The 23,242-nt window shown below is 39.3% G+C and overlaps 1 protein-coding gene across 1 annotated transcript in view; it reads right to left on the bottom strand.

The window, feature by feature from the left end:
- MALRD1 (MAM and LDL receptor class A domain containing 1) overlaps positions 1-23,242 on the bottom strand; it is a 625,529-nt gene that overhangs the window by 210,008 nt on the left and 392,279 nt on the right. The window contains exons 31-32 of the mRNA XM_056114588.1: positions 13,040-13,168; positions 2,983-3,144 (exon numbers count right to left, since the gene is read on the bottom strand). Coding sequence (XP_055970563.1) covers positions 2,983-3,144; positions 13,040-13,168 — 291 coding nt within the window. The remainder of the gene's footprint in view (positions 1-2,982; positions 3,145-13,039; positions 13,169-23,242) is intronic.

Raw genomic sequence — 23,242 nt, 5'->3', positions numbered from 1 at the left:
GGAAGTTTTAGGCCCTAGCTATAATTTTACGTAATTAAATATGCATTTATTTTTGTTTTTAGTTTCTGGTCCTTTGAAAGTTAGATCCTGTCACTAAATTGCACAAAATTATAATGTTTACTTGTAAAAGTTTTTATTTGTTATACTTCAAGTTTTCAAGTCATTTGAAATATATGTTTGTGTGAAATACAGAGAAGAGAAACTAGAGTATAATTTTTTTCATGTATATCACCAGATATGCAATTACCATATTTATTTTATAACTCACTTTATACTAACCTTAGTTTTATACTAAATCCTCTTAAGTATTAGCCTCAGTATTTTATTCTATATCCTGTTTCATTGACTTATCTATTATATATTAGTATATTTACAAGGAAATACAACTTTGTAGGTCAAAAGAAATAGGATTATTAATTTGAAGTTGAACTAGGAAAAATTTTAAGACAAGAATGGATAACCATGCTGTAATCGAATATTATGGTATATGAATTATTCCAGGAATACAATAAATTTGTTCTTCTCTTTTCATAGTGATAAAATATCCCTGTCAATTTTATATACTTTTTCTACCAAAAGAAAAATACCTTAAGGGGCTAGAGATAGTAGAGTACAAAGGTCACTTATTTTGCAATCAGTGACTCCATTCAATCACCAAAATCTCATAGGGTCCTTTGAGCCCTGCCAGGAGTAAGCCCTGAGCTCCACTGGGTATGTCTCCCCCCTCCACTCCATTTTTATTTATTTCTATGTGACATTACTCTTTTTATGTGTGCCTGTACTGAATATTAAATACCAAAACACTTAGGGTTCTCTGGAGAACCAGAATTGATAGATGTGTATAAATATAGAAAGACAATTTCAAGGAAATGTTCATGGAAACTGGGATATCCAAACTCTGAATCCCGGGTCACAAGGTTGAAGATCCAGGATTGTGAATCTGTTGGATTACAGGTGGATCTGTTGGGGAGTCACCCTTTGCCTTTTGCTTCAATCCCATCTTCCAGCTGATTGGATGAGGCCCACCAACATTATGGAGAGCATTTTGCCCAAAGTTCACAAATTCAATGTTGACCTCATCTAGAAACTGAACCCTGCATGGGGCCATTGCTCAATCATCTGCGCACATGCTTTACATGCAGGAAACCCAAATTTGATTCCTGGAACCACACAGTTCCCTGACCACTGCCAGAAATTATCCCTAAAGTACAAAGTCCTCTGAAAACTGGTAGGAGTGGCAAAACAAAACAAAATTTTCTCCATGGCAGAGGAACCTCTAGGCATATCACAGGATATTATCCTCAGTCCTCAAGAGATAAAATGTTCTTAGACTGATCACTTTCAAAGTTACTTTGGGAGGGCTGAAGAGCTAGTACAGGAGTCAGGGCTCTTACATTGAGGGCAGCCAATACAATTTTGATCCTCACACTCTAGATCCCGTGAGCCCAATCAAGAATGATTGCTGCATGCAGATCCAGGAGTAAGCCCTAAGCACTGTTGGATGTATCTCCACCTCCACATCACTTTTATTTATTTCCATGTAACATACTCTTTTTATGTGTGCCTATACTGAATGTTAAATACCACAACACAAATAGAACTTACGGGGTGTGTTTAAATGGAGAAAGAAAATTTCAAGGAAATGTTCATGGAAACTGGGAAATCCAAGCTTTGAACCCTGGGCCGCAAGGTTGAAGATCCAGGATTGCGAATGAAATTTGCGGTCCCAACACAATAGCAAAAGTTACTTTGGGGGAAGGGTTCCAACAACCCATATGCATTCAGATCATATCTTCTTTAATGAAGCTGATGTCAGCATGGAGAATGCACCGAGATGACAGAAGAATTATGAAATATTTATTGCCTCTTCAGCTAGAGGAGGTTCTTTCCTGACATGAGAATGTATGGTTGCTGTTAGTCTTCTTGACTGGGTACCACTCTCTTCTCAGTTGTATGTTTGGTTCTCAAGAAGATAGGTGGGGAAGAGGGAAAGAAGAATGGGAGGAGAGATGATAAAGTGAGAATATCCCACCAACTCTGCAGAAGATACGGATCTCCTGGGTTCCTATACCAAGTAAGAAATGGAACTGAGCTTTCAAGGGCAGGCTTATTTATCGTCTCACCCACCTCTAAGGATTCAGAATCTGTCATTCCCACTATGCCATACGTTTCATAGAAACGTAGGAAATGGATACGATAGCTAATTTATAGATTTGAAAAGGGAATCCTGGGGAGATACTCAAAGTTACACAATCTGTGGCAGGTGTTCCAACTTCAACATTCAACTGCTCACACTTCTCTGAGGGGTCCGGAATGGAAATACATAAAATACCATGTAAAACTGAAAATAGTCATAACAAGGAGAAAAACTTTTTTTTCAATCTCCAGAAAAGCCAGATTCTTTGAAAAGAATTCACGGAAAAATATATATAAGGTTACAATTTTAGTTTTAACCTGACTCTATTAACAGGAAACAGATGAAAGATGAACATTAATTTGAAATTACAGGATAAAAAGTAAAACTCATCAACATTTTGTTCATTTCTATACTTCCATAATTATTCCTTCGACATTCCTGACACCTTAGGGAATAAAATTTCCTGGAGTGAAATCAGTGGTCAGTGTAGAGAACTTTTCCCATTGCTTTCTGTATATCCTTGCCTCTTCCATACTTTAATCTGAATGCCCTTCTCTCACACCAGTCCCAACTGGGAACTTTTGAGACACTTGTAGACAAAATAAAATCTGTGATCAGATAAAAATCTCTTAATATAAGAGACATAGAATTATACAGAGTATATCAGTTTTGATTCTACACAATAATTAAATAATTAAAATAGAAGCTAACTCTTCTTATAAAATCCATTGAATTTAGTCCCAGCCAAACAGATTTAAATAAGTTACTCTGACATTCACTCAAATAATTAAAGCATATTTCTAACCAAGTGGTTTATAAGGCCTGGCTATCCCTACTGGGTTTACCTGGGGTATGATCAGAGACTGGAGTCAACGTTTCTGTAGAAATTCTGTTGCCAATATTCCAGTCCAAATCATCATGTGTGTCTTGAATAAGATGGCAGGCCATGGTCCAGTTCGCAGAAGTTGTTTCAAAACTGCAACTCCCTGCTGTGCTTGTATATTGGCCTAGGGAAACAAAAATATTAATAGAATATTCTAGAATGTTTATAGCACATGCTATTATATTCCATTGATGTATATTTAAATATTTTATTCATATATAATTTATGCATACAATTTAAAACAAGGATATCTGTAATCATTGGTGAACTCACTATAACATCATTCATCAGATAATCTAGAAGCTGAGTAAGAATATTCTCATATAATGATAGTTGGAAATGATCACTCGGGACAAGAACTGAGTGATGAAAGTACATAAAAGAATATACATGATAACATTTCAGTAGCTGTATGGCGAACCATAATTCCCAGAAGCAAAGAGGGAGCAAGAGAGAGAATAAAAGTGTCTGACATAGAAGCCGACTGGGATGTGGGGGTTGGAGGGAGGGAAACTGGGAACATTGGTGGTAGAAATGCATACTAGCAAAGGAACAGGTGCTGGAACATTATATGACTGAAATCCAATCATGAACAACCTTGTAACTGTGTATCTCATGGTGATTCCATTAAAAAGTAAATAAAAATAGTTTAATATAAAAGAATATTGTCATTTATTCATGAAGCAGCTATATGAATTGACAAATAATATTTACAAAACATAGAGAAAGCTGTCCACACATGAAAACTGAACATAGCATTATGACAATATAGGTAATCGGTTGGATAAATCCAGTTTCAACATGTTCAATGTTGATCCAGTTTCTATGTTCACTCTGGTGTTTGAACAGTGTAGACCTTTAGTGTGGCAAAGACATTTTCAAAATAAAATGAGTTTTGGGGAGAAGTAGTAAACTGTTTAAGACACAGACTCTCTTGGCATACTACAACAAGCTTCTACACATAATATTTCAAAGCAAGTTACTAAATAATGGAAGAAGCTCCCTTTCAAAGGTGATGATTGATAGCAATTAAAATGAAGTCATTCACAATGAGAATATATGACTAATAATAATTACATGTCTACTGTCTAGTCATCTGTGAAGAGGGGGCCAGTCTAACATAGTCATATTAGCTTTCATTTCTCTAAGCACTATTTTGAGCACTCACTGTAAAAATATCTATATTGGATGAATAGATTATTAGTACTTAATCAGTATGAAATAACTGAGATTGTCATCAACTTTTTCTTCTCTTTTCAGAAGCCAACAATTGTGTTATTTCTAGCATTCCTTCTCCAGATTGCTTTTTATTCATAATATTTTCTGAACATAAAAAATACGAGCAGAGAAAAAGCAGCATCAGAAGAAAAACAAACTGTTAAAATGAATACTCAAACATACAGTAAATACAGCTGTAGTACTTTCATAATTTTTTTCTGCATTCCTGAGACTATTTCTGGAGGAAGTGGGTGTCTACTCTCCAGTCATCTGTGAAGAGGAAGATGCAACAAAATATCTCAAGTAAATGGGTGCATCTTAATTCTTAAATTTTTTATGGATTCCTAAGACTATTTCCAGAAAACATCAGCATTTTCTTTCTCAAGGTATGGGTATATCTTAGTTCTTAACTCTAGAATAATTTTTTAAATTTTTAATTTTTTTGATATAAGAGTACTGCTATTTGTAGGGCTGGAGTGATAGCACAGAAAGTAGGGCACTTGCCTTGCATGCGGCTGACCCGGGTTTGATTTCTTTATCCCTCTTGGAGAACCTGACAAGCTACCAAGAGTATCCTGCCTTCGCGGCAGAGCCTGGCAAGCTCCCTGTGGCATATTCAATATGCCAAAAACAGAACAACAAGTCTCTCAGTGGAGACGTTACTGGTGCCCGCTCGATTGATCAACAATGGGAGGACAGTGCTACAGTGCTACTGCTATTTGTTCAGTCATTGATTAACTGATAGAATCATTTTAATTCTGTGCATAACCTTCTTTCAAAGGGATCGATAATCTATTGGTTTTATCTGCTTATTTATGGGCTCAGTAAATTCTTTTCTAATGCTTGTGCCAAATTTATATATGTTGAGGGCTGTTTCTGTCTCTCCTTTATGAATGTTTTCACTAACAAATGGAGGCTCATTGGCCTACTCTTCTTCCCCTTCTTTTTGGGAAAAAAACGCCATTTTCACCAGGTATTCACCTGCTTTCTTCAAATTACATGTTTAAGATGAAATAGACCTTCTGCATCTACAGAGGTGACCTATGCCTTTTCTAAGTGCTATGATAGTTTCTCTACCTCATGTTGATAACTGTAGGCATAGTCTTAAGATGCAATTGTAGACAATAAGACTCAGTGGAGAGTGGGGTAGGAGAGATAGTAAAGCATGCAAGGTTTTATTATACCTCGCATGCAGCCAATCAAGGTTAAATCCCTGGCACCCCATGTGGTCTTCTGAGCTCCACCCCCATGAATGATTCCCCAATGCACAGCCAGGAATAAGCCCTAAGCACAGCTAGCTTCCCCACCCCCCCCAAACAAACAAAAATAGTGTTACTGAAGAAAAGATGCCTTGTATGAAGGAAAATTACTTTGTTCTTCAGAAGAACAAAATTGTTTTGTTCCTTCTCATAATATTGTGGTAAGGTATGATGCTCGGAAAGAAAGGGATTATATGGGCATTGATTTTATATCAGTCAGTTACATGAAGATGCACAGAACATAAAGAAGGAAAGTGATTACATAGTTACGTACTTAGAAGACAAATGTCAATCTGTTGAATTAAGTAACTCCAGAGCTACTTTGCTTTTGGGCATCTTGCTATATAAGACAGTATCTATTGCTTAATAATTCTATCAGAGAAAATACCTGTGCATTCTATTGAAAACCCAAATAGTTCTAGTTCAAAGCAGAGAGAAATTAATTTATCTCTAATAAAAGGAAGTTGTCACTTGAAGAAGGTATTGTGATTCAAGCATGCAGTTGTAAAGCCTAGTTTCCTCCCCCCACCCCCATCCCACTTTTTATCTAAATTCTCTCACCCTCGTGTTCATTCATGATTACTAGCTTAACTCCTGAGACCACATATGGTATGGTCCTCTGAGAACTGCCGGTCATGACCAGCCAGGTTTGACCCAAAAACTAAATAATAATTAATTTTAAATGAATAAAAATAAAATGGTCACGGTCACGGTCCTCCCGTTGTTCATCGATTTTCTCAAGTGGGTCCAGTAATGTCTCCATCGTGAGACTTCATTTACAGTGACTCATACATTTTTAAATAGGTAGAAGAGATACAAAATAAAACTTTATTCTCAACTCACAATAAAAAAGTCATGAGGAGTGACTTGAATTTGCTTCAAAATCCATATAAGTAACATATAAGCGAGCCATTCAATAGAATTGACAAATTTCAAGAAACTATAAAAATAACGAAGCAAAGTGATTAAAATCATTAACTTAAAAAACTGAAAAAATATTTTCTTCATCTAACATCATTTTATTTTTGAAGGATATCATAAAATATTGTTATATTCATAAAACAAATAAATAAATGAGTCTCAAGGCTAAATAATTGCCAAGCAAGCAAGGAAGAATGTAAAAGTGAAGGATGAAGTTTAACAAACCAAGGGTCAAAGATTTTCTTTATATTTCTCCAAAATTAATATTGAATAACACACTCCACTATCCAAGATAGATGGATCGTTATTAACTATTAACTAGTAGTTACATACCCATAGTTACTTCCAATATATCCCAAAACTTGCAACATAAATTAGTGATGAATCAATGTGCGGGATAAGTCACCCTTGAGTGAGATGTGTGTGAGGTCTTCCTTTTGGATGTGAAATAAATACACCTGAAGATTTTGAGAAAAGTGGCTGTTTTGTCAACAAATTGTTGTCATTTTAACAAATTCAAACACCTCCTGCAGCTGCTCATCAAAATTGAACAGTTTCTGAAAGTCCAACCCAACTTCATACACTGTCACATCAAAACGTAAAAAATCCATAGGGGAAAATACTAAAGAAATCTGAAAATAAAAATAAATCGAGCAATAGAAAAGGGGGGTCATTGAAATCAAAAACTTAATACCTAATAATTTTCATACACTTTATTTTAATTTTATTTGTTTTGGGGCTACACCCAGGGGTGGTCTAGGATTTGTTCCTGGCTCTGTAATCAGGAATCACACCTGGCAGTGCTTGGGGGAACCAAATGCAGTTCTGGGGATCAAACTTAGGTTGGCTGCATGTAAGGGAAGCACTACTCTCTGTTTTATCTCTCCAGATTGCACTTTAGAAACCTAAGTTTACACTGAACACATATACACCTATTCTTGCATAAATGTGTAATAAATTGTGAGCAATAATATTACTACTGATAATATTTGTTATATTAAAAAGTAACAAAAAATTTTATTAACATTTTTTAAAAGCTAATGGTATTTTTTTAAAGTCCTCATATAAGTTAAATTTTCAAAATCTGTCACTGTCCATCTGTCACTGTCCTCCCGTTGTTCATCGATTTTCTCGAGCCGGCCCAGTAACGTCTCCATTGGAGACTTTGTTGTTACTGTGTTTGGCATATCGAAAATACATCATGGGTAGTTTGCCAGGCTCTGCCGTGCAGGCGAGATACTCTCGGTAGCTTGCTGGTCTCTCCGAGAGGGGAGGAGGAATCGAACTCAGGTCAGCCATGTTGGCTGCGTGCAAGGCAAATGCCCTACTGCTGTGCTATTGCTTTGGCAGCACATATACTAAAATTTTCAAAATAGAAGTGAATTTTTGAAGACTAAGATAATGAATTTCCTATTTTTACCCATCCAATAGGGCTTGAGTGATAGCACAGCAGGTAGGGAGTTTGCCTTGCATGTGGTTGACCTGGGTTCAATTCCTTCGACCTTCTCGGAGAGCCCGACAAGCTACCGAGAGTATCTTGCCTAAATGGCAAAATCTGGTAAACTACTATTGATGTATTTGATATGCCAAAAACAGTAATAACAAGTGTTACAATTTGTTTTGAGACATTACTGGTGCCCGCTTGAGCAAATCGATGAACAACGGGAGGACAGTGCTACAGTGCTACCCATCCAATAATGCAGAAGGTTATTCCTAGCCATAAAGGAATGGAAACCTATGGAAAGTATAATTTTATATAAATATCTCAAGTGTTTATATATCCTATAGTAAAAGGGAAATAATTCTTAGTAAGCATCTATGTGTTTTCTCAGTTGTCATTTGATTATAGTATGTCAATATTCTCATGTCTTATATTAATTTTCCTTTAGACTATTTATTTATAATGTTTTGATATTGCAATGGTGATTTTTAAATATTATGCTTATATATTGTGGGGAAAATTAAGATTTCACAAAATTATTCAGAACATATTTTATTGAACTCAATAATATGAGTTTCTTCAGTTGATATAAAAATTCAATTTTGGTGTACTTAAAATAAGTTAGGATATACTAAAATATTGAACTATTATAAATTTCATTGGAGAATATGTGCATATTCAAATATATATTAGAATTAATACATACTTATTAAGAGTGCCCTGCCCCCGCATCTAGCTGTCCTCACCGGGGCCCCTTGGAGGGGGGAGGGTTGAGTTTCTCTCTCCCCTCACCCCGAGCAGAGCCCCAGCAGCTGAGGACCTCCGGAGCCAGCCACAGCCATGCTGGAACCACTCTCCACATGTCCAGAGGGCCTCATGCATGAAAGAACTGGCAGAGGAACCCAGGCATGCGTGTCCTGGGGCTGAGGTCGCCAAGCCTACTCGGATTGGGACTAGGCCTTCTCCACACAGACACCCCCATCTTCCAGTAGGTAGGTGTCACACCCACCAGCTGCCGCCAGCGCCAGTTTGGTCCCATCAATGGCCAAGACACAGAGACTATAAAACCTAGCTCCTGGAAGCGCACGGCCGCATTTGCAGCCACATAACATCTTATCATCTTATTTTTCCTTTGGAGAACCTGACAGGCTACAAAAAGTATCCTGCCTGCACAGCAGAGTCTGGCAAACTTCCCATGTCGTACTTAATATGCCAAATACCAGTAACAATGATGGGTCTCATCCTCCTAATCCTGAAAGAGCATTGAAATGGCTCTTTTAAAATCTCAGGGTTAGGTAGAAAGAGACTTTACTGGTGCCTGTTTGAGACAATCAACGAACAACAGGATGATCATGAATACATACTTATATTAATTTTAAAAGTTAATATATATAATAGTGTTCTATTAAAAATCTAGTTTCAAAGAGTACCAATAACTCTCAATTACTTCTATGCATTCATTTTAAATTAAATATGGATAAAAATTAAGAACAATATGTTAAGTGAAATAAACCAATACCAAAGTGACAAATACTATCATATCCAGAAAAATAAAATAGCAGTAAGGTAAAAATTAAAATTAAAACAAGATGAGGAGGGGACAGGGCAAGTTTCTTACTGGATGTGAGACTTTCCCAGTGAGAAATGGAGAGTCTGGTCTTGTTTTCTCTTGCATCTGAGCTGAGTTTGTTTTTATTTGCATAACCTTTAGAAAGAGCCACTAGTAACAGACATTCTGTCACTTCAGAGACTAAATTAGAATTCTTGCTGTTTTTCCTGAAGCTCTTGGAATACTCACACCCTGAATGTTCACGAGAGTCAAAACCATGCAAGGGTCTGACTGTTCTCTTTCAACCAAGTTCTGGAAAACCCAAGCCTCAGGGATTATCCCGGAGTTTGAGATGCCAGGTGGAGCAGAGAGATAGCAGGAGTATCAATGTACTGAAAGCACCAAGACAGAGTCATCTTGGAAGTAAGCCTGAAGCAAAAGCAGTTTTAATGATGTACATCAGACAAAATACACCTAGAAGATTCATTCAGGCCCTTGTTTTGAGGTAGTGAAATAACACACTCCAACAGATAGCCTTTATGGTATAAGATTCCATATTAATGTCCATCAAGAATTTGAGCCATGGGGGGCTGGCAATGAGTTTTCTGGGAAGTGATCAAACCTAAATGTTGATTAAAGGAGTTACTCAAATTATGAGATGCCAGCCTAAGGTTGTGCAAAGATTTGAAGCCAGAAACTGCACCAGCATAGAAGGCTGTCCCCAGCCCCCCAACACCTGCCCACCAACCCACATACAACCCAGGAGGAGGGAGGCTTCGTCAGGAGCAAAAGCAGTGATCAGGAAATGAAAGATCACTAAGAGCTCCAGGTTCTTCCTCTCAACAACATGCTACCCACAGACTTATAGAAAGCCCCAGGTGGGGTCAGTTTGGGAAAAAAAAATAAAATATATATATATATATATATATATATATATATATATATATATATCTGACTTTGCTAAGGCCGGCAGCGCACATGCCCATTCTGGGGTCACCTGCACTCAATTGGGATGTTTTTCCTTGCTGGAGTGAACTATCTCTCTTGAATGCCTTATACACTGTTCCTTTCTCTTTCTCTCTCGTCCTCTCCTGCCTCGTATTTCTTGCAATAAAACTATTTTCCTTGGGGTATGATGCTGCCAATAGGTCAATATGTACCTGCAGGGCAAATGCATCAGCAGCCTGATGGTGCCTTCAGGTTTCCCGACACCCCAAAATTTTTGCTGTGCCTTTGGCCAGACCCCAAAAAATTGGGACCAAGATTACTAAGAAATTAAACAGTCAAAAGTTAGGTATGTGGGCACCATGCCCACAGACTACCTCTGACTCAGCTATACAAGCTCTTTTATTGGCCGTATTTCAGAAACTCATAGATAAGACCAAAAGCCATGTTTAATCTTGAACCCATGCATGGCTGAACAGACTGGGGTAAATCAGAGGTGGGCAGGTTGGCTTGTGTCTGCTGAAGCAGAGCAGTGGCTTGCTCCACAATCGAAAATCACCGCCATACCTCCGGTCTGAATCCACGATCTCAGGATGAACCTCACCAAGATATGATCTGCTGAAAATTCGGGTATGCAGGTTTTGTGACTGAAATTTCCAAACTTTCACAGAGCTGGGGTGGGCTTTTCCCCCCACTTCCCAATGCACATGGAAGCATGGCAGTCACCTCCACGAACCAACTTCAGCACCACCTTGTAAACTTTATTACTGGCCTTGCTTCAGAGACCCATAAATAAATCTCAAAAGAGATCAAAAGCCAGAGACACAACAGTGAGTCCGGGAAGACAAAATGGAGATCTCGCTGGGCCCCATACAGAGCTAATTTCACCAGGGCACCCCAGACGGAGCAGGTGCATTCTCCCCGCCTATTGCAGATGGAATCCCAGTGACCAAGAGCTTCCACAAGCAAGGCCCTTGGTCCACTTGAATCCCAAAATGGATTAGTGCCCTACAAAAATGTCTCTGGAACCCAACCCCTTACAATTTAGGATTCCAGAAGCGTGTTGCCGCAGTACCCAAGATATTCAAAATGAGCAATGGACAATAAATGATCGAGCATCTGCCTCTGGCAGTGAGGCTTGAATGGTAGTGGGATAATTTGAGCAAAATCTAATGCCCCAAAATAGAGAGAGAGTATTGGAAAAATTGCCTGCCATGGAGACAGGTTGAGGACTGGTATTGGTGCGGGGGATACATTTGGGACACTGGAAGTAGAAAATGTGCACTTGTGGAGGGATAGGTGTTCAATCATTGTATGGCTGAATCTCGAGCATGAAAACTTTGTAACTATCTCATGGTGATTCAATTAAAAAAAAGGAAATGAAAAAAGTAATGTGGAGTGGAGTTCATGCCCAATTCAATCAGCATAATCAGTGGCTGAATAAATAGCATTATCCTTTCCTTTTACTGCAAAAAGCAACCCCTCAGGACCGGAGGGATAGTACAGCAGGTAGGGAGTTTGCCTTGCACGTGGCTGACCCAGGATCAATCCCCAGCATCCCATATGGTCTCCCAGCACCGACAGGAGTAATTCCTGATTGCAGACTCTGGAGCAATCTCTGATCATCACTAGAAGTGAGCCCAAAAGCAAAAAACAAACAAAGAAACAGAAAAAGCAACTCCTCACTCCAGCCAAAAGTCACAGCTCCCACAAAACTCCTGTGCCAGGAAGATCAAGTGGAACTTATGAACAGCTTGATGGATTCCCAGTGTGGCTGTGGGATGACGATGTCCACACTGCAAGGCTTGTGGCAGACTTTACCAGTCTGAACAGTCAGATGTTTCTCCAAGGAGAGAGAAGTGGGTTGAACAGGAGGGTGGAAAGGCATGATCTCTCTCTCTCTCTCTCTCTCTCTCTCTCTCTCTCTCTGCCTTTCTCATCCCCCACCCTCTCATGCATGCATGCACCCTCTTTCTTCCTCGCTCCCTACTTCTCCCACTGACCTCAAGTTTAAAAACATGCTCATTACAAACATAGCTTTATACTTAACTTTAAAATTCATTTGAATTAACACTGGGATTTAAACACCACAGGGTCTCATTGATTCCTTTTTTGTATGCGTGCAATGAAACTGATAAAATTAATCAGTAACTAGTATTTATCTAAAGTTCTTGGTTTTAGCCTCACTGATAAACATAGCTATCTTTTGGGTAGCACTGTCCTGTCCTCCTGTTGTTCATCGATTTGCTCAAGTGGGCACCAATAAGTATACATTGTGAGACTTGTTATTACTGTTTTTTGCATATCAAATATACCACGGCGAGCTTCCCAGGCTCTGCTGTGCGGGTGGGATATTCTCGGTAGCTTGCTGGGTTCTCGGAGAGGGACAGAGGAATCAAACCAGGGTCAGGGTCAGCTGCGTGCAAGGCAAACGCCCCTCACGCTGTGCTATTGCCCCAGTCCTTCTTTTGGGTAAGGAATGGAAAAGAAGTGAAAACAAAATGGGGAAAAAAAAGTTTATTATATTTGTTTCTGGCCAATTTAATTCTGATGCTCCTCTTCCCCTGAAAGGTTTTATACAATGATACTATGAGAAAAATTTTAACATGATCAATCATCAGTATCAAGGGGTCACTCTGCTAATAAAGTGACCTTTATTCTGCTATGGCACAGCAGATCCACTTACCACAGTGAGCTTCATCAGAACCATCAGAGCAGTCAGACTTAAAGTCACACACCAGGTGGGATGCAATGCACTTCCTGTCTCGGCACAAGAAATCTGTGGTTTCTGGGCAAATCTCAGAAGTCTCTCCCACTGTGGGGAAAAAAATAACAATAAAAATAAACAGGTTTATCTTTAACATGTTTTATAATTTAAAACATATTTATGTAACAAATAAAATTTGATATTATAATAATAAAAATATATTTATTTTTAACATGTTGGGTTTAAAGCATTTATTTTATAAATAGAAATTTGATATTTTCATCAAATTTGAATAGGCCTCATAGTCATTTTATAGATTCCAAGCAAGGAATTAAATAAATTTTATATTTTAACAAGTGCCCAAATTTCGGCCAACTCCCCTCCTTCTCCTGCCCACACCCCCGCCTTGCTCAGCAATACAGTTGGTTCATTGGAAATGTATTTTTTTTGAGTTGAGAGTTCATAGTTTTCTAATACAGAAACACAAACTCCCCATTAATATATTAAAGATCTTTGGGGCTGGGATGAGGGGAGCGGGTTGAGCTTTCCTCCCCACCCTGACCAGGGCTTCCGCAGCCAAAGACCTCCAGAAGTAGCCACCACCATGCTGAGACCACTCTCCGCACACATGAAGGTACTGGCAGAGGAACAAAGGCAAGTGGGTTCCGGGGTTGAGATCTCCAAGCCTACTCGGATCAGGGCTGATCATCCTCCACCCAGATCCTCCGAATTCCAGTAGGCGGGGGTCACACCCACCAACTGGCCCCCTGGCACCGTGTAATCCCATCAATGGCCAAGACTCAGAGACTATAAAACCCAACTCCTGGAACCGCGCGGCCACATTCGCGGCCGCGTGACATCTTATTATGACATCTTATTATCTCATTCCTACTTTGGACAATCTGGCAGGCTACCGAATATAACCTGCCCACACGGCAGAGTCTGGCAAACTCCCCGTGGCGTACTCAATATGCCAAATGTCAGTAACAATGATGGGTCTCATTCTAAAGAGCCTTGAATATAGCACTTTCTTAAAAATCTCAGGGCTAGGATGAAGGAGACGTTACTGGGGCCTGCTCGAGGCAATCGACGAATAACAGGATGGTTGTGATTCAAGATTCGTGGGGCTGGGGTGGGGAATAACTCAAAAGGCTGGAGTTCACATTTTCCATGCTAGATAGAACTTTGTATTCAATACCTAATATTTATTGTGTGGGCTACTGAGTATTCTGGGAATGACCACCAGTCATGGACTCTGGAATAGTACCCAAGCATCATCAGGTGTCACTAGTAATTTTCTTTTGGGTTCACATGTATCGTCTCCTTCAGCTATATTTGTCAATTCTGTGTACCTAGTGTTCTGTGCAATTTTCTCTCTCCCCATGTCTTGCCATTCTCTTTGTCATCCAAGCCCTGGATTGAATCATCTCTGTCTCAAACCCCTATGAATCCCTTTCTTCACATATTAGATGTTATCACATCACAATAGAACTGTTTGCAAAATGAATCTAACACAGCACCCAAACCATATTCTATGCTTTACGAATTTTTGAACAGTATATGTGTGTGTGTGTGTTCTGCTAGGATTGGAATGAAGGAGATTGAATGATGGGTTTTATACCCAACCTATCTTTAAGTATTATTTTAACTATTATGAAGTCTAATTATATTACTTCCCAATTTCAATGCAATGAGTGTTAAAAGTCTATAATTGGAATTAGTTATAAAAATAAACTAACATTCTAAAACCTCAAAAATTTTGTTTTCAGATGTGGGGATTGTTGTGCTACATCTGGCAAACTCAGGGTTTACTCCTGATTCTGGTTTAGGGATCACTCCCTGAAGCTCGGGGACCAGTGCCTTAACACAGTATCATCTCTCCAGCCCTCCAAACACAGTCATTTCTTTGTAATATAGATTAATACAGGCTCAGAACTGGTGTGGATGAGTTGTGGGTAAGTGGCTCAGAGCGGAAATAATTTCCACAAAGGAAAATAGTGAAATTGTGTAGACTATATGATGGTACTTTCTAGTCTTGAAATTAATTCCATAATAAAATAGCTAAGCCCAACATAATTTCCAGAAATAATTTGCCAATAAAAATAGTCTAAATATGAATAATGAGGAGAGGTGTTTAAGACAACAACAAATATTTCAACTACAGGCATATGAAGCATTAAAGGTCATGTTTACTGAGTGGTTCAGAATCTCTGCCATAAGATTTTAATTAACTCAAGTGAGAATTTACAGTTAACTCAGAAGAGTATGTGGACCTAATTTAGTATACAAGCCCATACATTGGAGATTTAAAAAATATTTTTATGCCATAGGCTGTGAAGTCTTAAAATTATTTCACAGGGGGATAATTTGCTTGATAATCTAAATAACGGATTCTTTACTTTTCATTATTTTATGTTTTTGATCGAGGCAACAGTATTAAACATGACTTTATAATTCACATCACTGTCCTTCCGTTGTTCATCGATTTGCTTGAGCGGGCCCAGTAACGTCTCCATTTTGAGACTTGTTACTGTATTTGGCATATTGAATATGGCATGGGTAGCTTGCCAGGCTTTGTCGCGTGGGCGAGATACTCTCGGTAGCTTGCCGGGATCTCCGAGAGGGGTGGAGGAACTGAACCCAGCTCCGCAGGGCTGGCTGCGTGCAAGGCAAATGCCCTACCACTGTGCTATCACTCCAGTCTATGGCCATACCACCCAGAACCGTGCCTGATCTCATCTGATCTTGGAATCTAAGCAGGGTCAGACATGGTTAGTACTTGGATGGAAAACTTTATGGTTATCAATTTTTAATTATAATTATTTTTATTATAGTTGAAATAACACAGTTGCATCAGTGTTAAAGTTTATGCTTTTAGACAATGAAGTTACTGCATCTCCACCAACACCCAAGTAACACTCTCCGCCCCTTGTTCTTATATTAACTTTTAGTTTTTTGCTTCCTTCCCCACGTTCTGTAATCACCGCCCTATACTTTGTCCTCAGTTCCATAGTCAAAGAAGAAATTTTTTTAACATTAGATGCCAAGTCTGCCCTTGTTCCTTTATACCCATATATGAGTAAGATCATCCAGCAGTTGTCACCCCTCTGTTACTTCTTTTACTTAATGTTTTACATTGTAGTTCCATCTAAACTATAGAAAAAGGCAAGAGTTCATCTTTTCTTAGATAGATGAGACTTAAAATTTTCTTTATCTTTGATTTTCAACACGAGCACATCTCCAAATGAGGCTATTTCATTAATAATATGAAATGGCAGACATAAAGATAAATTGGATCAATATTTTGAATTTTAGTGAAATGAAAGATAACTAGAATTTCTGTGCCATATGAATTTCACCAAGAAAAAAAACAAATAAAAATAGCAAATAATTCTAATGAAAGTATACTCTAAGACAAAAATAAAAAGACTTATATTACTACACATCATGATAAATAGAAAATTTATATTTTTAATAAATAAAATTCTATTTATACTTAACCATATTCAATTTATTTATTTGTTTAAAATCATGAAAGCAATGTATAGTGTGTTTACAGGTAACTTATGTATTGCATAGTTGATGACATTAGAATGCAATATAACATTTGTGGTCATAATAGAAAATTGAAGATAATCAGGATCTCAATATAAATGGCATTACAAAAATCTGTTTTAGCTAAAAATATTTAAAAAGAGATAAAAAGATATTCCTAAGGACTTAAAACTAAATATTTCAATATTTAGAATGTTTACTTTTAAGTAACATCAATCTAACCATCGAAAAATCTTAAAAAGAAGCTACTGAAAATAATGTAATCATGAGGAATGAACATTTATTCCAATAAAAATAAGAGTTATATAAATACACTGTGGAGCTACATAGATTTACCATGAATTTGAAATTGTTGAAAGTAGGTAAACGGGTATACATGATAACCTTTTAGTATCTGTAATGCAAACTATAATGCCCCAAAAGAAAGAGAGAGAGAGAGGAGAGACAGAGAGACAGAATCACAGGATAAAGTCCCTGCCATTGACGTGGGGGGAGGGGTGGTGAGGGTCAAGGAAACTGGGAACTGGAAACATTGGTGGTGAGGAATGTACACTGGTTAAGGGACAGGTCTTGTAATAGTATATGATTGAGACCCAATCATGCCAATCATGAACAGTCTTGTAACTGCATATCTCACTATGATCCAATTAAAATAAATAAATACATTTTTAAAGACTGTATGAATGACTTTGATGAAACTCCATTCTTTGTGAATTCCTCATTAGGTAGGTTTGGCAACATGCTCACAGTATGGAGGATCCTGTTTTATTTGAGGGAAAACTTGGGATCAAAAGGAAAAACAAATTCAAGGCAAAATATTTTGGAAAAGTTTCATGCACCCAAAACTTCTTTCATGGATAATCTTATTTTACTTGGTGGTGTCTGATTCTACCAAAAGCAATCAGGAGCAAGTTTGAAAATATAAGAAAATCTCAAAACTGCTGCTGACTCAACATTGTATGACCTGTACTTTCAAATGGCCAGAAAATAAAACAGTATCTTTTATGTCTTCTGTTTGCTAGGAGCATTTAAGTCTTTCTTATGTTAGCAGAATTGCTGGGTTTCAAGAAGGTCAATGCTCACATATCAAGCAATTGATAGCAGCACAACTGAAGCTGTAACCTTGGTGATCTCAGGGACAGCCACGCCTGGTATGTGTCAAAATTATCAGCAGTGTCATTGGAGTTACTGGACTGTGAGTCTGTGTACAACAAAAATGTAGGAAAATAGAAAAAGGTGTGATGCCTCCTGTGATACACAGAGGTAAGATCCATGCTAGATAGAGCATAAGCTAAATACTGACTTTTCATGTTGCTGGGGTATGAGTTCAAAGTGTGGATATGCAATGCGTGCTTTTAGTGGCCAAGGGCTGCCTCCCCACCCCAGCCTTTCAACAGTGATGGTGGAAGAGAGGAAGGAATGGGACTACCAGGTTGGTTGGCAATCAGTCACCATTTACCTCAGTCTCATAGTGTTAGTTACAGAGAAATCATGAAGGGTTGGGGGTAGAAATTACACATAGGCATGGTTGCACAATGAACAGATGTAAAGTCCTCTCAGGAGAAGTTTGAGTAGATACTCAAGGACAAAATCCCATCCTGCTAGGAGATCCACTCAAGGGCGGATTCCATTTAAGGGTGTAAACTTTCCTTTTCTTAGCCCATATCCATTTAAACAGTCATCTTAAATTTACTTCTTAATAAAGCTTAATACTTTTACTTCTTAATAATATTTCTAGCTCTCTGGAAAGAAAGATGGCGGCCGCACGGGAGTCTTGTGGACAGCAGGTTTGAGCCGGGGGGGGGGGGGGGTGGCGGCGGGGACCTCATGGGAAGGGGGGCATAATGGGCCGTCCTTTACGCCCGACCGAGGTCACCAGCTGCCCCCCACGAGCGGCTCTCCAGCATGGCCACGACTCTAGAGCACAGAAACCAATCTCTTAACTATCTAACTTTTAATAGAAATACTTCCAGGGTTAGTAAGTAAAATAGCAGAAATCCAAAACCGCGCGGCCGCAATAGCGGCAGCGCGACATCATTTTATTCTTAAACCAAGTTGTAGAAAACAAATCATTTCACAACGCTGTTTCAGCATGTCTGATTGGGGGAGGGGGTCGTAAACCCTAAACAATAATTGTGCATCTTCTATCGAAACAATGTATCTAGTCAAAGAAGATAGAGTATTAACTAGAACTCATCTGCCTCACAGGAATTGGGAGGGGTGGGAGGTGGGGTTCTATTGGGGTTCGCGGGTAAAAATAAGTATTGGTAAAGGGAAATGTGTTTGATATTTACATGACTGAAACCTAAACCTGAAAGCTCTGTAACTTTTCCCACAGTGATTCAATAAATAAATAAATTATAAAAAAAAAATTTTCCAGTAGGCAGGGATCACACCCACCAACTCCCCTCCCCGCACCGCACCCAGAGACTATAAAACCCAGCTCCAGGAAGAGAACAGCGCAGAGTCTCCTGCCCCCATGCCTGCTGTCCTCGCTGGGGCCCCTTGGAGGGGACGGTTTGAGTTTCCCTCCCCGCCCAGAGCAGTAAGAGATATGTTATGCTTAATGGGTGGCTCTTCCTGGGGGACATCTTTCTATATATTTCAGACTACAGTTCTCACACTAGATTAGTCTTTCCTAACCCCATCAGGGTTTTTATCCAGTTACTTCTTTTTGGGTCATGACAGAGTTTGTTCCATGACAGTGCTCTTAACTTATTATATGTTCTTATAGCACATAGCCTGTCTCTTTTTGATGCCAAGGTAGCTTGCAGCTTGTACCAAGTCCCTCGTTAAGACTCTCCATTTGGGAACTCAGGGCAACTGAGGTTTAAGCTGAGTAAATATGACAGATGCCCAGGACTAAATATTGTTCGGAGACAATTAACTCTTAAGTTACAAAAGCATAGCATTAACTGTCTTCCTGTGGCTATATAAAAAGGACATTGATCTTAAGTAAACTATGCAAAGGATATAAAGGAAAGAGAAAAGCAATATTTCACTTGATCATTTGACATCCTATTACTCATCGATTTGCTCAAGCAGGAGCCTGTAACATCTCCCTTTGTCCCTGTCCCGTGCTAGTGTAGCCCAATGACGTCTTCTAGCTCCAGGAACATGAAGAGCCTCAAACTAATAGTTCAGAGTCTTGATGAAGAAGTCTGATCATCTCATAGGTGGGTGGCTACACGATCTTTTGACATCCCATGGAATTCAGTCTTTAATGGCTCTAGTCCAGCAGTTGTATCCAAATCACATTATGTGTCCAGCTCATCTGATTTTCGACTCCTTGGCAAATGAGACAGTGTCCTTGATTCTTGATCATAGACGGAGGTCGAAACTCCGGATTCTTTCTCTCACTTGAGTGAAACATGATACTCGACGCATAGCTCTTTCCATTCTTCTTTGGGTGGACCCAAATAGCGTTCTCATCCTGTTTTTCATATGGCCCAGGTCTCTGAGGTATATGTTAATGCAGGAAGAACAGTGGAATCGAAGAGATGTGCCCAGAACCAGAGGTTCTTTGTCCTCTTAGCTATTTCTTCCAACCTCTTGAAGGCATTCCAAGCCACTCTCTTCCTCCTGTGCAACTCAGGTGCCAGGTCATTCGTCATGTTGACTTCTCGACCTACGTACATATAACTGTTGCATTCAGAGATGTTCGTTCCATTAAGAGTGAATGGAATGTCAAGAACAAGACCGTTTCTCATAAACATTGTCTTCGTGACATTCACCTTTCCACACTCATGGTTCAAGTCAGCCAGCATTTGTGCTGCTTGGCTAATGTTTGGTATTATTAGAATGATGTCATCAGCAAAGCGGAAGTGGTGAAGTTACCAACTGTCTATCTTCACTCCCAGTCCTTCCCATTTCAGTCGTCACATGATGTTCTTGAGGGTGGCACTGAAGAGTTTTGGTGAAATGGTATCTATTACATGCTGAACCCCTCTCTTGACATGGATGATCACTTCCTTGTAGAATGGTGAGATCCTGGTAGTGAATCCATAATACAGCTCATGGAGGATCCTGATGTATTGAGTTTGAATGCCTTGTTTGGCTAGGGTTTCAATGATCACTTCAGTCTAAAGAGAATCAAAGGCCTTCTTTAAATTGAAGAATGTTAGACAGCAACTTGAACTCCCAAAAAACCTCAATGAGCTTGGTTATCGTGTGGATATGGTTGATCATGCTGAATGCTTTTCAGAATCAGCTTGTTCGCATGGTTGTCCTTCATCTAGTGTTCTGCTAATCCTATTCAGGGTGACCCGAGTGAACAATTTGTAAACGATAGACAATAGGCAGACTGGGCAATAGTTGCCAATGTCATGGATGTCTCCCTTCTTGTAGTACAGTCCTGCTGGTTTTCCACTGGAATGGAATCTTGCATTCAGACAGGTAGAGTGTGAAGAGCTGAGCCAGTGTATTGATGTGTACTGATGGCTGATTCTTCAGGTGTTCAGGTCTGACCTTGTCTGGGCTGGGTGCTGTTTGCTTCTTTATAGACAAAATGGTGTGTCGGATTTCAGAAGGGAGAATGTTGGGAATGACATATCCATCCTGAAGAACTTGGTATGTGGGCAGGTAGACATGGATATCGAAGAGCTCCGAGTAAAAGTCATGGATAATCTTCTCCATTGCCCTTCTGAGAGATGTGGTATATCCATCAGGACATCAGAGGGCAGTCATCTTGGTCTTGTAGTTGGCACAGGACAAGCAGGCGTTGTGATTGCTTTTCCCAGCTTCTGCTGCATCTGCCAGCACTGCTGCTCTTCTCTCTTTGTGATCTTCCTTGAGTGCTTCTCTCCACTGGTTTGCGAGCTCGAATGTTCACTTGTGGTTGCCTGAGGCTTGCACCAAACCACATTGGTGAATGAGCTCAAGAGTTTTTGAAGATGCGTCTTTTTGTGACTATCTCTCTCGGCATTCCTCACACAGTCATGGAGGTGCTGAACCAGTTGATCGTATTCTTCATCAATGATGTCAATGACACGCATCTTCCCATGTTGCCACAATAGTGCCAAGGAGCTCCCAGTTGGTGGTCACTCTGGGAGTTCTATTCTTAAACTTTGCAGCCCTTTCTCCCCGTTTTGTTTTTTTCCCCCCACGGAATAAATATTTCACTTGCATATACAAAATCTAGAGTCCTCAGAAGAATCTGACTTTACAAGTTACAGAGTCTTATATGGGGGTGTAATAACTAACAGATAGGGGAAGCAGAGCACAAAGGGGAAGTTAAAGATAAACAAAGAGCAACGGAAATGCCCCTGGAGCACTGTGATGGATATAACTCTGTAAATTTAAGTGCCCTGTGGAGGGGGAGAAAGGACAAACCAACGTTATCCAACATTGGGGTTTATTCTTGGGTGGAAAAGGCACTGTTAAATCGGTCCTAGCAATACTTGGTCTGGTTTTGAATGGTTGAAAGTTTGATGTTCAGGCTTTGTGGTGCTGGTGACCAGCAGGACCAGACAGATGGGACTCAACAGGGAACAGACTTTGGGGTTCTGCATATGAGGACTGTATGTTAATCCTTTAAGCTATCTCCCCAAATCCAATTAACAAAGATGGCCTCATAAATTGTTTTTACAAATGTCTGAAAAAATAGATATATATGTGTGTGTATATATATATATATATATATATATATATATATATACATGAAAATGTATTAATGGTCACGGTCCTCCCATTGTTCATCAAATTGCTTGAGCGGGCCCAGTAATGTCTCCAACATGAGACTTGTTGTTACTGTGTTTTGGCATATCGAATATGTCATGGATAGCTTGCCAGGCTCTGCCGTGCGGGCGAGATACTCTTGGAAGCTTGCCGGGCTCTCTGAGAGGGGTGGAGGAATCGAACTCGGGTCGGCCATGTTGGCTGCTTGTAAGGCAAACGCCCTACTGCTGTGCTATTGCTCCAGCCCAGTCATGAAAATGTATGTACATATATATAAAATAATCTTTTTTTAGACATGAAACCATAGAATTTAAAAATATGAACATATAAATATCTACTTCGGATTTTTGACTTCTACATAGATATATTTAGAGTTGATTGTTAAATACTCAGCTATATGTATGATGTCATTGGTTTAAAAGTTTGACAGAAATTACTTTTAGAAGGCCTACAAGAAAGAAAAGCGGGTAGGGCATCTGCCTTGCACGCAGCCAACATGGCCGACCCGAGTTCGATTCCTCCGCCCCTCTCGGAGAGCCCGGCAAGCTACTGAGAGTATTCGATATGCCAGACACAGTAACAACAAAGTCTCCAATGGAGACGTTACTGGGCCCGCTCGAGCATAAAAGAACAAATTAACAAAATTCAGTTATGCTGACAAAGGCCACTGCGTTGTAAAGCAAGCAGAATAATTTTAGTGGTTTTGTGATTCAGAGGTCTTTAGCCACTCCTGATTGCTTCTCAGTTCCCAATATGCCACTGAAAGTACACTTGTTTGGCTATCTGATCATTTTATGGCTACCACTTACAAAGACATACCCACTCTTTGCATTCTGTTGCAATATGCTGAAAATGCCTTCCTTTCTTTAAACCTTGGTTTCTTTAAGCTCCAGCACACTGTATTCATTTTGTTTCTTGGTGGAGTAGAACAATGATGATAATTACTAGGGT

The sequence above is a fragment of the Sorex fumeus genome, unplaced genomic scaffold, assembly GCF_029834395.1.
Source record: "Sorex fumeus unplaced genomic scaffold, SorFum_2.1 ptg000026l, whole genome shotgun sequence".
NCBI classification, from domain to species: Eukaryota; Metazoa; Chordata; class Mammalia; order Eulipotyphla; family Soricidae; genus Sorex; species Sorex fumeus.
The sequence above is the reverse complement of the archived record's forward strand: the minus strand, read 5'-3'. Positions and strand labels throughout refer to the sequence as shown.